Source organism: Pogona vitticeps, chromosome 4 (genome assembly GCF_051106095.1).
Source record: "Pogona vitticeps strain Pit_001003342236 chromosome 4, PviZW2.1, whole genome shotgun sequence".
Taxonomy (NCBI): domain Eukaryota; kingdom Metazoa; phylum Chordata; class Lepidosauria; order Squamata; family Agamidae; genus Pogona; species Pogona vitticeps.
The window spans coordinates 193,559,436-193,577,620 of NC_135786.1; the positions used below are offsets into that span (position 1 = coordinate 193,559,436).

The following is an 18,185-nucleotide window of genomic DNA, read 5'->3' on the forward strand; positions in this document are numbered from 1 at the left end:
CATATGCTGCTGAATGGTTTTCAAATGCTGCTTCAGGCATTCTATGTTTTTGAAAACCATCTTTTATATGCTGGGTTAGATTTAAGTTTTGAGCCACACAGCTCTTACTAGGTCTAAAGCCTGCCTGTTCTGGAATTAGAAGAGGTTCAGTTTTAGGGGCTAGATGGTTTAATACAATTTGTTCAAACACTTTGATAAGTGGCATAGTAGGGAGATTGGCCTGTAGGTTCTGGGATCTGATGGTTCTTTGCCTGGTTTCAATATAGCAATTATTTTCATCTACAGAGCCGGATAAAGAGGTAGCCAGCTTCTTTTTAATGATGATGATGATGATGATGATGATGATGATGATGATGATGATGATGATAATAATAATAATAATAATAATAATAATAATAATAATTTAATTTATTGTCATTGTAAGTATATACATGGTATACAGGCACCCAGAGACCAGACTCACATGCACACACGTAAGAATTCCCCAAACACTCCCCACCCACTAAAAATCCCCCACTAAGAATACAAACATCTACACCACAAGCTAAGTAACACTGTCCAACTAAGTATTCACTACTGGTGGTCTTTAAGCTCATTTTTAAGTGCAATTATAGTTCTGGGATAAAAATTATTCAGAAAACGTGTGGTCTGAGTCTTAATTGTTCTATATCTTCTGCCAGACGGCAACAGTTCAAAAAAGTTTTAAGCAGGATGGGAAGAGTCTCTTGGGATGTTGTGTGACTTCCTCAGACAGCGGGATGTGAAGATGTCATCCAGGGTTGGTAGCTGGAGCCCAATAATATTCTGGGCAATTTTAATGGTTCTCTGTAGAGCTTTTTTGTCCGCTACGGAGCTACTCCCAAACCATGCCAGAATGCCATAGGTTAGGACACTCTCAATGGTGCTACGATAGTAGGACAGAAGTAAATGCTGAGATAACTTTAATTTCCAGAGCATTCTCAGGAAATACAGCCTCTTCTGTGCCTTCTTCACTAGCATGTTGGCATTTATATTCCATGAGAGGTCCTCTGAGATGTAAGTGCCCAGAAATTTAAAACTACCAACTCTCTCCACTTCTTCGCCATTTATGTACAATGGTAAATGTACATTTCTCTTCTTCCTAAAATCAATTATGAGTTCTTTAGTTTTTTGATGTTAAGTGTAAGATTTTTCCAAGGACTGTTTCTTGAAGTTCCTTGTGGTCAGAACTTTACCAAAAATCACTTGGTGGGAAACTTTCCTGCTTACCTGAAGCAAGTACAGAACAAAGAACAAAAAATCCAGACTTTAGCAGGGCTAGAAAGAAGCATAATTCTTCCTCTCTCCTTTTTCAGGCCCAGGTTGAGTGGAAGCTTCATGTTCATCTTCTTTCTCTGACAGGGTGGGTACGGCAAGCAGAATAATCGAACTCTGAGAAGGCAAACTGGGCATCTCCACCCTCGCACCACACTCTCATTAGGTTCACAGCCCCTCATCAAGAAAATGACTTGTATCTGCACTGGAAACACTGGACTTGAAATACTCTTCAGCTGAAACAAGCTGATTTGATTGGTATCAGTATCAGAGAAAAATGTGCCCCTCTAGAAATAAAAGGCAAAATGACTTCAGGAAATGATATGCAAACAGGTGTGCATTTGATCACTCTAATAGATCATCTGTGGAACTCTGCAGGCTGCTTGTATCATTAATATGCAGCAGGTTCTTCCTGAAAGTTGCAGCTTTGCTCCCATTACGGTGGAAACGTACAATGACAGATGTTTTAGCAGACTGAGGATACTTGCCTGGGATACATAATTTATGCAGCTGGTTTTTTGAGCAGGTTAGACAATATCCTTTTTTCAGTTCTACACTGGGAGAGAGTGTTAAACAATTGGGTTTTTGTTTACTTTATAAAAATCACAATAGTCAATAGCTCCTGGTGTTAAATGTGGCTCTAAATTATCAAGACAAACATTTCCAGTGCAAAACATGATTGTGGTCTAAAACAGCACAATATCCGTGTATGTGGCACAAGGTAACTACCAGCTTTAATCCTGGCTAAGGTTATTCATCCAGTTTCTCTCTGGATTGCCAGAAGCACCTTGTTTCTCAGTGTCATGCTCCGAGGAAGGGATCCTTCCTCACCTGCAACGTGTCACTCTGAGGGAGCAGTCATTCTTTAGAGTGGGCCATTCCTGCTGCCATGACAAATACTGTTTTTTTAAAATCATTTTTATTAATTCTATCAACTACAAACAAATGTGCAATATAAGATAAAATAGAAAAGAAGAAGAAGAAATGAGAACAAAAAAAAAGGAAAGAAAAAAAACCCTCCCCCCCCCTTTGAGGACAGAGATTCAGACCTCATTGAATCCCAAATTTCCCAAGTTTCCAGAGAGCATTGAAAGTGAAAGAAGAAAAGCAAAGCACCTCAGTCATTTTGCCCTATCCTCAGATCTGTCCCTGGGCCCAAACATATATTAAGTTCCAACTTTGTTTTGCATAGTCTCTTGGTTGTTCTCGTAGTGCTTCTGAAAGTGTATCTAATTCTGTAATGTCCAACAGCTTCTTCAGGAACTCCTCTATTGTAGGTATGCCATGAGAAATACTGTTTGAAGTACTTCTAATCTAATCTAAGTATGATTTTTTAAAAAAAATCTATGGCACAGTTTGGGGGGCCAACACCCCCAATACCTTATCCTGAGGAAGGTCTGTGGCATGAAGTGCCCTGCATCTCATCCAGCAGCAAGACATGGGGTAGAGATGTGATGAGTGCTAATAAAAAATCTCATCATTGGCCATTTTTGGAGACTCACCGTAGCTAGACCTCCTGCAGAGACTTCCCCCCTGCCTCACAAAGGTGTTCCAGCTTTTCCCAGACTCCAGTGTTTCTTTGTTTTCAACTGTTGTTTTGTGCCAGAAAACTATCACATTCTGTCTGTCTTAATGCATTTTCTGCTGAACTGTAGAACTGTAGCAATCTTGCATAGATAGCTGTTTCTCCTACCCTTTCCAGGTGAATCCTGCACAGAATCTTTTGCACAGAAATTTTTATAATCCTGTTGTTGTTTTTTGTTCTCTGCTTTCTAAGTGAGTCCTGTTTAGGAAAGATGACATTTTTATAGGAATCGTAACAATCTTGCATAGCTTGACACCATTCAACCCAATCTGCTTTCTGAGTTAGTGTATCACCCGGCTCTTAAGAGTGTTGGCTCTGCTTAGAAACCTTGTTGTCGTTGCTGCTGCTACTGCTGTTCATTACCATTTTACAAATTTTCTCAGGACAACAGATACTTTGTATCTCAGAGAACTTGGGTTCAAGAAAAAGTGAGCTATTTGTAAGGAAATGGCATTACTGTTAAAAAGAAGGGAAATATCTTAATTCTACAGGAGATATTTCAGTTGTATTTCTAGTGGCTTAGTGCAAAATACAGTAGGAGTGCGGTATCTACAAGGGATAAGTTCTAAGCTCCTTTGCAGATGCTGAAAAACGTGGAAGTAGCAAACACTATACATAACATTGTCTCTCACTCTCTAGTGTCTAGTTCTGGTAAATACACTGTTTCTATGTTAATGTTTTTTTCAGGCAGCCTATAAGTGAATCCGCAGATGCTGATGCACTGGATGGGAGGGGGGATTGTCTTACTGTAAATTAGAGCATTGTAGAGCATTGTATTTTTAATTGTATTTTAATTGTTTTATTTTTTTATTGTATCCAAATTGTTGTAAGCTGCCCAGAGACCTTTTGGTAGTGTGGGCGGCATATAAATTAAACAAACAAACAAACAAATAAAATAATGCCTCTGAATCATTGGTTGGCTCTTTGGGAAAAATCAGCCTATTTGTGCTAACCCTCCACATTCCAGTTAAATACATGATTTTATGGAACAATTCCTGTGTTTTCTATATTAATTAATGTAATAAGTGTTGTCGGTGTAAAACAGATATGATAGAAGCATGCTACTGAAGAGATCCATAAGAACAGGGAATGAAAGAGTAGGGAAAGGGAGAGGATTCACATGAAATAATGTTTTCTCTTGACAAAATGTAGGGCTGCTTGTCACCTAGGCATAGTCAGCTGCTTGTGCAGTGAGCACTCCAGGTACTTGACGTAGGATGTCAGCACTGTCACCATAAACAGTAGCGGACCCAAAGCCAGGAAGGCCTGTAGAAAGAAACCATCATCCATCACCTATAGATACCACATGGATAGCTAAACAAAGGTTTCTGCAATTTATAATTGACCAATAATAGTAACATGATATTTTCAGGGCACTTTAACAGCAGTCTCATAAACCAAAAAGGAAGAAACAATTATAAAGTTTTCCTCCGTTGTGCTATATATCATGCAATACTCCTACATGCTTTTTAGCAAGCAGAAATATTTCCCTTTTCCTACAGATATACTAGGCCATGTCTAATTAAATGCAAACTACGTATTTCCTAATTCTACTCCCTTACTTAATCTATCACAGAAGATTGGTGTTTCAATGTGCGGTTTCCAGGGAGGATGTGGGGGGGGGGAGGAAAATGAGTTATATCCTATCTTTGGCAATAGTGACTATTTCATTTCTTAATTGTCTTGCTTGTACCTGGAAAAAAAATTTGTTTATATATATTTCTGTTTAGAAGCTGAATGGTTTGATATGTTTTCCTGCACAAAGTCCCCAATACAAAACATTTTTATAATGTATATCTCTATCCAGTTTAAAGAACCAGGATGGGCCTTCTTCCTTTGTTTCAGTAGATGACTTATTGATACTTCAGGCATAATCTGGATTGAGGCCACAGTGCAAGGCAAAGGTCCCTATTTCTTTTACTCCCTGTGCTAGGGACTGATCTCCTGCACTTGAATATAGAGTAAGAATATAAATTCTTTCTTGTATTCTTCTTGTAAACAATAACAAGCATGACCCTTTTTTTCTCCCCACCTGGCAGGAGTTGGGGGGGGGCTTTGCTTTTGCTTTATTGTTTGGTCATCTCAGCAAGAATTCTCCTATTTCCAAGAATAATTCTTTTTACAGATGCCATTAAATGTGCATTTGTGTAATACCACAAATTGTGCAAAAAAATATGTTTGCAAGCTTTGCATTGGGCTTGGTCCTTAACTGTAAATAAATAAATTCAATTATGGTTCCTGCTCTATTGTTCCATGGACAGATTAGAAGCAGAAGATGGGTTGGGCTGTTTTGTTTTTTAATCATTTGGATCGATCAAGACAGCATTTCTGTGTTTGCTATGTGTACAAACACTTGTTTGACCAGAAACGTTTTGTTGGAAATGTTGGAAGCCTGGATGGAGGGAGGGGGAAGAACACATATTCCTTATTGTCCTGCTTTTGCCAGGAGGTAATGAATTTTATGGGCTTGGAAAGTCCCTCAGTGAGGTATGCCACTAAGTCAACAGTCTAAATTGTTAAGAGCAAATAATTCAGTGAATATTGTTTATAATCCTGTCAATATTTATGTCATTCAATTTAGAATTTTAAAGTTGAAATGTAGTTGAAGAACAAGTGATATGTGACATGGTGGAGGCATGTTTATTACAGATTTGTATTAACAGAATTTGTTGCTTGGTTAAGTTTGGCAGGTAACTGTCTTGAATTAAAGAGGATGTTGCTGAGGAATAGCTATAATTGTTTTGTGCTCTTCATCATGTTGGTGTCTGAGAGTTTGGTAAGCTATGCTTTCTCTTTGTAACTTAATTTTGGCACAATAAAATCCATGTTGCAACTTTCCACAAAAGCTGAGAATAGCTATGTCATGTTTGATCCTCAGGTTGATGGTTAATAAGCCAGAAAAGACAGAAATACTATGGACAAGGAAATTGACCAGTCGTAATACCTTTGGAATCAGATGGGGTTGTGTTCATACTGCTACATGCATAGATTGGGTGTTCCAGGATGTGACACTAACTAGGGAAACATTGGTTCCAGCAGTGGATGAGGGACTTTTTGCCATCCTGTAAAATAAAATATGGGTTTATAAGTCTATTGAACCAGATGTACCTTGGTTTGGATATTCTTTTGTGATATTCAGGACATTAGTGAAGACAGAAATATATAAAGCTGCCTCTAAAAGTTTATTGCTCAGATGCTGTCAGTATTAATATTTTTTGTGCTTTCTTTTTGTATTAATTTTAGATCTATATCGGTGAATTTCCATATTGCTTGTGTTGTTGTTTAGGATCATATGGGATTCTGATTTTAATTTGTAAACCACCCAGAGTAGTGAGTCTGCTAAAGGGGTGGTGTATAAATCAAATTGAATGAATAAATCAAATAAATTTAAAAAACTCTCTGGGCAGGACTCTGGCCAGGACATGTAATGTATTCTACATGTGGCTGCCTTATAATGATGATTCAAAACGGTCAGCTCCTGCAGTAAGAAGACATAGAATATCATCAAGGGCTGGTTGTCAGCTCATGTAACACAAATATTGTAGCTACTGCAAAAGCTTTCAATACATTTCCAAGCCTAATTTAAGATACCAATTTCCAGTGAAGTGTAGTGGATAGAGTGATGGACTAGGACTCTGGAGAACAGGGTTTGTACCCCCCACTTGGCCATGGAAATTCACTGGGGCAGTGGAACTGGTAAAAGCACTCCTTAAATATCTCACTTACCTTGGAAGCCCTATCAGGGTCACTATAGGTCCGTTCTGTAATGACACAGAACAAAAACAACATCAAAAACAACAATTTAAGATGCTAGTTAATCTTTAAATGGATTGGGTCTATTTTACTTAAAAGACCACTTTCTCCTATACCAGCCTATCAATAATTTGAAATAACCAGAAACAGCTTTTTTTCACTTGCCTATTCTTAGGTTGGTTAGTAAAAGGAGGAGGTATTTTCTGTGGTGGCTCCACAATTCTAGGATCAACTCTGATCAGGGATTAATCTGGTTACTATTTTATAGACTTTCAAGAAGGTGTTGAAGACCTACCTGATTTCACTAGCCTTCCCATAATTTGTGGGCTACTGTTTTTATTGGTAATTCTTGTAGAATATTTATTTCTTGATTTTTTTTAAATCATCTTTTTGTATTGTCATCTTGGAGGGCAGATTTCCACTCCGAAAGGTGGCCTAGAATTTATGTCAAGTAGAACATGATTACGCTTATGTGTTTGTTTGTTTTCATTTGTTTGTGGGCTTAAACCTGACATTGTGTTTTGGAAAGGCTTCAGTAATCATAAAGCCTTCTCTTCAGTTTGAAAGTATAGCAATTTGTAATAATTTCAAATTGTACCATTATGTATCATTTTATTGTCCCCCTTTTCTCTCCAAAACATTACAGCTATCACCAGCTAGAATGCTGTTTGTTGAGCCTTTTATGTCTAATACCTTAATGTGCAAAGTTGCTCAATACCCTTCGCACCATGACATACCGTATAAAATGCATTCTAACTAAAATTGCATTTTGTTATATTAAATTAACCCCTTTTTGTATTGTCAAGTCACACTCACACAAATAAAACTTATATAGTACATGCTAAAAGGGTAGGGGGAATCAGTCCTATGTAGATATTCTTTATTCTGTGCCAAAATGTTCTTTTGGATCATTTAGATTAAATAATGCTATCATATTTATGGCAAAAAATCAATGCATCTTTGTCTCTGGCCTTGAAGGAACTACAGACATTTCAGTCTAGCTTCATACCTTATTATGGGACAGAGACTGCTTCAAGGCACTTCAGTGGATGATCTGGGAAGCAATCAGGGGAATAAGTCTCTGTTAGCTCTGCCAGTTTTCTTGATATTTTTCAACACCATCAACCATAATATCCTTCTGTGTTACCTCTTTGGAATAGGACTTTGAGGCACACTTTTATGGTGGCACTAGGCCTTCAGATAGTGGTGGGGGAAGGGTGCAGAATCCTGTCTAACACTGTAGCTATTGGTTTACGGTGCCCTTAGGGTTTCATCATGTTCACTATCCTATTTTAATGTATGCATGAAATTGCTTGGCAAGGTCACGTGAAGTTTTGGATTTAGGATCTGACTATCTTTTTGTTCCATCTAAATCCAAAGGTTCTAAATCAGTAAATCAGTACTGTACTGTTATCTATAATTTAATGGCTGAGGGTGAACTAATTGAAGCAGTACACATCAAAGGAAATTTATTTTAATTAATGCCCTTACAGCTCTGATAGAAATGATATGTCAGTGGAAACAACTTTTTAATTTTTTTACTATTATACATAAATACTGGGTTTTAAAAAGGATTTAATGTATGGAATCTATAATGTATTTACATCATGATATGAGAAACTGATATTTGTTTAGGCAATAATAGCTCAGGTGCAAGAGGGATCTCATTGGGAGTAGGTGGTCTTCTCACAAATGGGTTCTTCCTCTCAGGAAGACCAAGGGGTCATCTCAGTGTCAGTAAGATCAGGGAAGGGGCAGAAGGAAGATCAAACACTGCAGAACTCACCAAAGCAGACAACCAGGCAGAGTAGTCAGAAGTCAGAGTCAAAAGAACAGTTCAAAGGGGCATGCAGGGTCCCAGCAGTACAGAATAAGTGGTTCAGATACAAAGTGAGGAGATGCCAGACAAGCCGCTTCCAACAGCTTGCAGGGCCAACAAAAGGCTTTTTTGTAACCATGCTTCTGGAGCCCAACTTGGCACTCAGCTGCAGGTGTTCAGATGGAAAGAGACCTTAGTCTCCTTAAGAGGACAAACTCATATGTGAGGAGACTAAACTACTGACATTGAGATCTCCCCTTGCATCTGAGCACTCCTTCTCAGACCTTCAAGACGGGTTTGTGTCTTCAGTCTTCTTCACTCCCAAGAGTTTGTGGGGACCCCGCTTCCTCCTTGTATTCATCACCTGAACCCACATCATCCACATGGCATAGGCTTCTGGTTCTCCAAGTGTCTGGGATCTGTGGAGCCAGGCAGCTGTTCCACCCTATCAAATTCTGGAGTGTCAAGTTGGGCTCATCATCATTAGAGGACAATGATTTATAACTGCTGTGCCATTGCAATGCCATGACTTTTGGCATTCATTTGTAACTTGTCAGTGTCACAAGCTGACACAGGCCATTGGTGCAACAATGCACCATTGCCACTGTTGTGCTGTGCAAGGTTTAGCAAGACTAGCAAGGTTTGAAAAACACCCCTGCAACATGGATGACCCAGACTGTTTTTAACTGGAAAACTTGTCAAAGACAAGTATAAATTAAAACAGTGGCAGAGAAGAAATGCCTTAAAGGTCTAAAGGTGAGCCATGGCCCCAAGAGAAAATACAACTATTTAGCTTCAACCCCATCAAAAGTACAGTACATGAATACCCCAGCCAAAGAGTCATTACAGATTTAATCACCTTTTGTTTCTATGCTAAAAGGATTTTCTGACAGTCTGGAAAAGATCTCTTTCCCCATTTAGTATATGGCCCATTCTAAATTCATTTTCTTTGGGACTAGCCAGGTGATAACTCCTGCCAGCTGGAGTTCCAACCCTCCATAATTCCAAGACAGTCTAAGGAGACTAAGGACAGATAATCTTTGTTGCTTATCTATCTTCTGGGAGTATTCTTCCCACACATTGGTGGCTCCACTATCTAACCCCATTTTCATGTGTGTGTGTGTGTGTGTGTGTGTGTGTGTGTGTGTGTGTGTGTGTGTGTGTGTGTGTGCGTGCGTGCATGCATGTGTGTGCGCACATGTGTTTTAGGGAAAGGTCTTTCCTTTGTACCCTCTCAGCCAAGCTTCTTGTGAGCTTGTATTTTCCCATATTAGTTATACTTTATTGTGAATCTGTGTTATATATTAATTCTTTTCTGGTCAATAAAATTCATCTTACACATAGCTCTGTGTGAATGAGATATACTCAGTCCAATGTACATCATGACACACTGTTGCCAACATTCAAAGATCCCTTATAGGTGTGTTTCTGAACATGAGTGAGTATACACATGGGCCTAGAAGAGCATACCTGGTAACAGCTGGCTACTACCATCTCACTTGTCATATTTCACTTGAGATAATGAAATCCAACTAATAACAATTACTCTGTCATATTTGTCTTCATTGTTTACTGTTTTAGTTAATATCAGCAACAATCCTAATTATGGGCAGATACATAATTGCTTAATTGAAGACACCCTCTACTGTTGGCGATGTTTGAAAATGGCACCTGTAGCTGGAAAGCTACACAGTTACAAGCGAACCAAAAAAACACGGCTTTGTTGCATTTCTCCATGTAATCGGAAAGCTCTTATTTTATTCTGGCTATTATTAGGCTAGATGTAATGTAGGAACAGTCAGACAACCATTTCAAGAGACGCACTTGGCTCCCTAGGCTCAGAGGCAGCATGCCTCTAAATCAGTGGTTCCCAACCTTTATAATAGCCCACTAATCTGTGAGACCCCCACCACATTTTCATAAAAAGGCATTTTTAATAAAGTCATCCCTTCTCAGAAAGTAGAGGATTCTTTCTCCCCCAAAGGACCTGTTTTTCATGCATACACATGCACACTAACTTTAAGAGCATTCTACAGGTACTTGGAAAGGTCAAGGAAGAAATTATTTAACAAGGGCTACAAAAGGTGACCCGTGACCTCCAGGTTGGGAAACCCTACTCTAAATCAGCAAAGCTTTTGTGTTCATGTCTAGCTTGTGCACTTTGGGAGAGACAAAGAGCATGAGGAGGATTCAGAGCTTTGCCTGCATACAATATCTATGCTTTAACTCATCTCTTCACGTTATACTAGCAGAGTGTGGACATTTATGGCTTAAAAGAAGACTTAGGTAGAGGGGCCTCTCTCTCTTCAAAATTATTTTCCCACTCTTTTTTAGTCCAACGGTTTGAAGACAGAGCAGATTGTCACTTACTCAGTCATGAAGCATGTTACTCAAATAAGCTCTGTTGATGTAACCAGTTCATATTTTTTCTACAGAATTAATTTATTTTTATCTATGAAGAACTGTGCATAAACAAAATCCTTTTTATTTTTTTCTCTAACCAGTGTCTCTTAGTGCGTTCTTGACACACTAAGTTCCAGTTGAGGAGAACTAACCATTAAGGGTGTTCTACTGAGGAGAAACTTCAAGCTAATTCTGCTCTATAGATCCCTGAACTTTTTAATGCTGCATAGTTAGAAAAATCTTAAACCAATTATATCCACACTCTGCCAATATTTTATACAAGCCCATTACGACTGATGTTCTAATGCATGGGTCGTGGCACCATTCCACAGTTAAGATATTTCTGACCATGAAATCAAAAGTTATTAATAATTCTCGGGCAGAAAGCGTGCAAACTACATGAGCTACTCTGTTTATGCTAATTTTTAAAATGACAGATGGAAAGCATTTTCAATGCAATTTAATTAGAACGTGTTAAAATAGGATCTAACCTGCCATCTCTGCATTTGTTCCTTGCCCTGCACCTGCCTTCATCAAAAAGTTCATTTTTCAAAAGGGAAAACATTTCAGCTCATGTTATTCTTGGCAGAGTCATTGGTCAAGCTGTATCTTGTTAAATGTGTGTTCATTTTACCGACAAGCGAGACAGACCTTTGGAGCGAAGTCTCTTTCCTGTTTATCTGTAGCCTTTTGTTTGCTTACAGCTGGTGGTGATGCTAGGATCCTTGGCACATTTTAGGGACTTAGTCACAGACATTTCATTACTTCTGGTTATTGCTGTAAAAGGTTTTCTCGTTTTCGTTTTTCCCTTAAGGTCAAACTGTAGGCCGCAGAGAGCACACCACCAGAATTCCCAAAGTGCTGAAAGATGTGTAGCACAACAGGAGCTTCTCATACCTCCCACTGTTTGCAAATTAGCTTGCTTTGTTTTGTCAATGGGATATAAATTGTGCTTCATTTGTAGTTCGGATAGCTTAGGCAGAAATGTCAGCTAGAATTAAAATCTGGAACACTAGCATGATTTCAGCTTTTAATGAGGTGCTATCTCTTAATATTCTGTGAAGTCTGACCCCAAAGTGCAAAGCTTGCAAGTCTTGGTATAGACATGGATCAGGATTATGGCCAGGATTCCAGTGGATACAGGGCTCCTGGAAGTATTGTATATTCTGCTCTTTGGTTTAGGATGCTCCTAAGCAGTTCCAGGAATATCCTGTTGGTTGGAATGGTGATTTGTGATCACACGACAGTAGGTTGGAAGAAAGAACCCAGCTGTGTGTATTCACCAGACCATTTGTATGGTTTTATTCAATCCATCAATCTTTCAGCTGATGGAAACAATCTTGGTACTCTCCAAGCCATTCAGGCAGAGTCTAATGCGCCTGTTTATATGCTCAGAGTGTAAAGTATTTTACAATGCACCTCAGTATACGGAGCCCAATGGAACGAGAGCTTGGAAATGTTCTGACATCATGAGATACCAGTTGAGTACAGATGAGCGCGGGTTTCCAATGGAGACTCTGTGCCACCTCAGTTTGTGACAGTCAAGATGTGACCTTAAGTACAACATTAATTTCTTCCTTCTCATTCTCACATTGATGATGATCAACAGGACCTCCTGCATCTCCCAGAGGACTTTGGGTTTTCCCACACATTGGCCAGCCAACTGAAATAGACCCGACTGGGAAGGGGCAAGGTCTGTGGCGTGGACCAGGCTGGAGTAGTTTTTACTCTGGTCCACATGGGCAGGATTTAAACACTTCTGCCGGTGCTCCCCAGCACCAGTCATTGCTGGTACCCAGCCATCCCTCTGTTAGCATTGCTTGCATGAGGCTGTGCTGTACCAAGTAAGTTGGGTTTCATTTCCATTTACAGGGTCCTGATAATGTGCCTTCTCTCATGTCACAACATCACATGGTTATGGCACTACAGCTGTGGGCATGGCGCAAGATCCAGTATTGGAGAAAAGGTCTTGTGTGCCCAGATTTCTAGATAGGAAATCTTCCTAAGGAATCATGGAGTGAAGGCTATCAGGGGAATGTCCAGCAGTGGAGAAACTGCACCTGCCTGCACAGCAAATGACAGATGGTTTTGTGCCCTGATCTATCAATATTTCTGTCATTGCATGGTTCTCCAAGAAAGCTGTTTCGGAGGGTGTATCAGTTGGTGTACAACCTGGCTGAGGCTGGGATTTGGTCTCCATGTTGCATCAAGGCTTTTGCAGCTGTAAGCAATAAACTGTGGCCTTTTATATTAAATTGGTATGTTGTGTGCATTCTTTCCAATAACTGTAGCAATGTTCCCAGGCATACCACCTAGAGTGGTCGCAATGACCTGATAGGTGTGTTATAAATGAAATAAATAAATAAATGAAATGAATGAATAAATAAATAAATAAATAAATAAAACAAAATACTGTATGTGCACATTATATTGTAGTAAAAGATGCTATGAAATTTGCATTAAGTGTTGTTCACTTTTCTCTGAACAACCATAGATTTTAGGGTGGATTTCGGACAAATAATATATTCTGCAGAGATTTTAACTGAAGCCTGACCTATGTATAAGAGTAAGGACTGGCCTTACTGTTAGACAAATACATGGTTTGACACACCATGAACAAGTAGCCACTTCTTGGCCATTGATCCGTAATTACTGAATATTTACTTTTCAGGGAGATGATGAGAGGTGCTTGTGGTATTCCTGCCTCACATGCCAAAATTATATGATTGTCCTTGAATTTTATGCAAGAAGAAGTCCCAAATAACAGTCTCATAGTGCTAGCTATCAAAGTTAAAGTAAGATTAGCTAAAGTTCAGTATTCATTATTTGTTCAATACTTCTTTCTAAAGATAGTCAGAATTAATATACACAAAAAGGTTATAAACAACTATAAGCTATTACTCAATCAAATATGACCTTTGTTTTTTGTATTTCTCTTTTTATAAATATGCCCCTTCTCCTTTCTAGCCAATGTTTGCAATGTGAACAATTAAATGCTCAAAAGAAAAATACATGATCTAATGCCCAGCAACATTAAATGTATTGATGAATCCAAGTAAACTGAAATAGCTTTTGGTAAGTACTTAGGAGTGGAAAGTTTTGATGACAAAACGTAATATTCAGAACATTCAGAATTAACTCCTTAAAAATATGGATAGAATTAATTTGCAAATTATTTTTCAATCAGCTGAACAAAGAAATCTGCAAATGAAAAATATCAAAGTGCCATCTATTTTGTCATGTGACTGAGTTGCATGGTTGATTTAGTAATTTATTTCTATTTTCATTCTTGTAGATTAAAAAAATCAACAGGAATTTTCCCGTAAACCAGCAGGTAAGAGAGGAAAATATATTTGGAAACTTGAATGTACATTTGTTTTGTTATCTGGTGAAATGATCTCAGTAGGCTGTGGCTGATTTATTCTTATACATTTGATTGATATGAATTAGCAAAATCTTAAGGGGTTTAGTAAACTGGGTTTGCTAAGAAGAACGAATGCTTTTGTTTAGATAAAAAAGAAACAGGCAAGTTTTATGAGTCTTGGGACTACTTTTCTGTCCTTTAGATTGTCCACAGCAAAATAGGTGGGAGAGCATATATAGTCAGTAGACAACGTGCTTTCCACCCCAATATAGAAAATTGATTGGTGCAGATTAAGGGTTTCCAAGCAGTTTTAATTCTACAGTCAAGTGCATAAGCCTGTGTTAATTACTTAAAGAAGGACCCTTCATTGACAGACTGAAGGTCACATAGTTCCCCATTTCGGCACTTGCCGTGCACATGTATAAAAACTTACCCAGCTCCAGTGTCATTTTGAGAATGGGCATTAGAGATGGGATTCAGGGGCCCTTCACCTGAGCTCCATGGTTAACTCATGGACTATTGACTAAGTAGGGGAAGTCCACATGCATAGAGGCCTACTTAGCACAGATCTCCCTCGCTCATATGTACATTTTAAATAATTGGATTCCAAGTGTACATCCAGGGGTTCCTCTAACGTCACTGCCCATTTCAGTGAAGGGATCTCCTTCAGGTGTTAACATCAAACTAAGGATGTCACCATACAAAGCATGCATCTGAGTTTTATTCTGGATTTTTGAATTCTAAATTATCTAGTTGTTTTTCTAAAGTGCACATGCATGGTCAATCCTCCATGATCAGTCTTTCTGTCTTTCAAGTTTTGTTTTAATGCTGTGCATGAACCATTTATATCAGCCTTTATTTTCATTATGATCCTTGATTATACCCTGGAAAAGAGCAAATATGTTGGCAGACATGACTCTCTCAAGATTTTGCTTTGTGTTGTTTTACTGCTCTGTATTGAGTAAAAACATTGCAAAAAAGAAATTGATCTGATTATATTGTTTTACCAGTGTGCACCAGTGTACGGGTACTTTAGTAAAAACCATACAAAAAGACTCTGGGTACAGTCTCATTCTGTACAGACTCATTTATTGTTATTTGGTACCTGGCTATACACTGGGGGTGCAATGGGAAGAAAGATACAAATGAATGTACGAGACTAAAAGCTACAAGAAACTACACATGACCTAATTTTAAAATTCTCTCAGCTAAACCAAATGCTGGCTACACTTGTGTGAACAAAGGGAATATGAAAGGAACAGGAGAAATGATCTCATAGTTATTCATTTTTTGTCTGGCATCCAAAAATGATAATGTTGTGAAAAGGTTTTCAGCATTACCTGTATAGTATCTTAGACTTTATTTCCCTTCATGCATGGATCTTGGTGTGTGTGTGTGTGTGTGTGTGTTTTCATGCAGAAATGTCCCACAAACTATGCAAGTGTTGCACATTGTTGCATTGCATACAATTTGTTCTAGAAGCAATAGCCTGCTTAGGGTGATTACTAGCCCCAGTTGGAGAAAAACCAATACAATAGTGAAATTCACATAAACATTAATGTAAAAAAAGTTCAGTTTGTTCTGTTGATCTACTCTAGATGGGACTAACTAATGAATTTAGGCCATTGTGTCTTTGATAGTTATGAGAAATGGAGGCAATACAATTACAGGGCCATAAAGTGTTACAATATGAGGTGTGTTTTATAGAGAGGAAGCAAGTGGCCAAATAGTTTTTGAAACAGTAGAAGACTAATCTTAATCATAATAAACTCAGAACTTCAGACCTGGAAGGGACCCTATTCATCAAGTCTAGCACCTTTTAAGGAAGTACAGGGGGAATCAACCTTCCAGCCTCTGGCTCTGCGGCCAGATACCTAAACCACTGAGCTATCTAGCAGCATTTTTGTTTGTTTGTTTTTAATGCTGTCAGTACTGGTAGAAGTGAGCATGACATTCGGACTGGGGAGAATTGCCAGTCCCCAATTGAAGCTGAGTGGCTCACCTTAGGCCAATCAAAAAAATAAAATAGTGGCAAGAGGGACTGTGTACTTGGAAGGAATGAGTAATAAAATAAATATTGGTGCTTTTTTTAAAAAAATATAATCCTAAACAGAAGCTGTTTCTAACTCAAAATATATATAAAAAACAAACAAAAACACTGTTATCCCTGTGAAAGCCTGGGTATATTTTCTTATCCTGCCTTTCAATTCATGAAAGTTTGCTAACAGACCTTCACATTTTTAGCAAAATAATAACCAGCTGAGAAATCTTAGTAGACCTTAATGGAAAGCACAGTTAATAGCCAAAAGTAAATGTAGAACATTGTACTGTATTATAATCATGGATATGCTATGACTTAACTATTGCTGCCCCTCCAGACCAATAATAATAATAATATTAATAATATTATTAATATTAATATTAATATTAATATTAATATTAATAGTAGTAGTAGTAGTAGTAGTAGTAGTAGTAGTAGTAGTAGTAGTAGTATACTGTAATTTATAAATTTGATTCACCATGTCTGGTATTTTTGAATAATATGATGTCAAGTCAATTCTGATTAATAGGAACCCTTTCCAGTATTTTCCAGGTATAAATACTGAGAAGTAGTTTACCCTTCCCTTTTTCTGGGGCCACCCTAAGACTGTGGAGCTTGTTCAAGGCCACCAAGCTGGCTCTTCTCCCAACTTCCTTCCAAAGCCAGGTACCTAACTCATTTAGCTATCCAGGCAACACATTTAAACACCACTAAACACTGCCATTATATAAGTACCTTGCAATGCTAAACTGAAAAGCCAAGGGAAAGGATAAATTTCCATTGCTTTCAAAGGAAGGAAGCTCCATTAGAAAATGTCAAGGTGACATATGAGGACTTCTATATTTGGCCTGCCAAGCTGGGACATGAAACACAGGTGTGCTGCATTTTCTTGGAATTCATCACTGCTGCGGAGCTGTTTATCAGTGGCACCAAATGTCAGTACCTAGGAGAGATGGAAATGGATCTAAGTAGGAGGGAAGTAAAAAAAGCTCCCCAGGTTTATGTAAGCATTATCTTAAGCCAGGCTCGGAAGCATTACTTTTTGGACTGGGGGATCCTGTGAGCTTTAGTCCAAAAAGGAACATTTTAGAGCTCCATCTTTAAGAATATACATATTTGTAAGTTTATCACCTTCAAGTGTCTATACAGCTTTGCAATGTTTCCCCACCTCTCTCTCTCTTTTTAATTTCTTGCCTGAGAAAGCAGACAGCGTGCAAAATGGTTGGGCATCCTGAATCTGAGGGGGAAATCCCCAGCTTCTGTTTACTTCTTCTCCACTGAAATGCCGAACTATTTATTTTCTTGATTTGAATTGCCCACGCAGCCCATCTGACCCCCGGGGAGATTTGAATGATGAGTTTAAAAGACTTCTCTGCCTTTACTGACTGCAGTCAGTGAACTGAGAAAATATGACTTCCAGAATCCTTTGAGAATTGAGTCTAATTCTCTCTCTCCCCCCTACTGTGCTTTCTTTTAAAAGGAAGATTGCTTGCTTGGAGAGGGGGGAAAAAAGGAAGAATAATTTCTTTATTGTTTGATCCAGAATATAATAAGCATCAGGGCTACTGACTGTCCTGTGGGAAGATGTGTGCTAAGTGTTCTCACATCATACACACACACACGTACACACACAAACACACCCTTTTCCCACAACTCTCCCTGCCATTATCATCACACTTTTCCTGCCGCTTTCACTGTTGTTTCAACCCCTTTTCAAAAATTAGAAAATGAAATTGTGTTGAACATATAAGACGTTATAGACATTTGAATTAATGCTGCATCAATTTATTATTTTATTGGTTTAAAAATACAGTTTACAAATTGCATTGGAGTAATTACCATTGCAAGCAGAAGCTGGCAAAAGGAGTAGGATTCACTCGCACATCATGCCCTGCTCTGCGCATCATCAGTGATGTCACACCCAGCA

At 38.5% G+C, this 18,185-nt stretch overlaps 1 protein-coding gene across 2 annotated transcripts in view; it reads left to right on the forward strand.

Annotated features, from left to right (window-relative positions):
* SNTG1 (syntrophin gamma 1) overlaps window positions 1-18,185 on the forward strand; it is a 290,507-nt gene that overhangs the window by 213,628 nt on the left and 58,694 nt on the right. For both annotated transcript variants that reach the window (XM_072998919.2, XM_078393734.1), the window contains one exon: window positions 14,149-14,187. In XM_072998919.2, coding sequence (XP_072855020.1) covers window positions 14,149-14,187 — 39 coding nt within the window. The remainder of the gene's footprint in view (window positions 1-14,148; window positions 14,188-18,185) is intronic.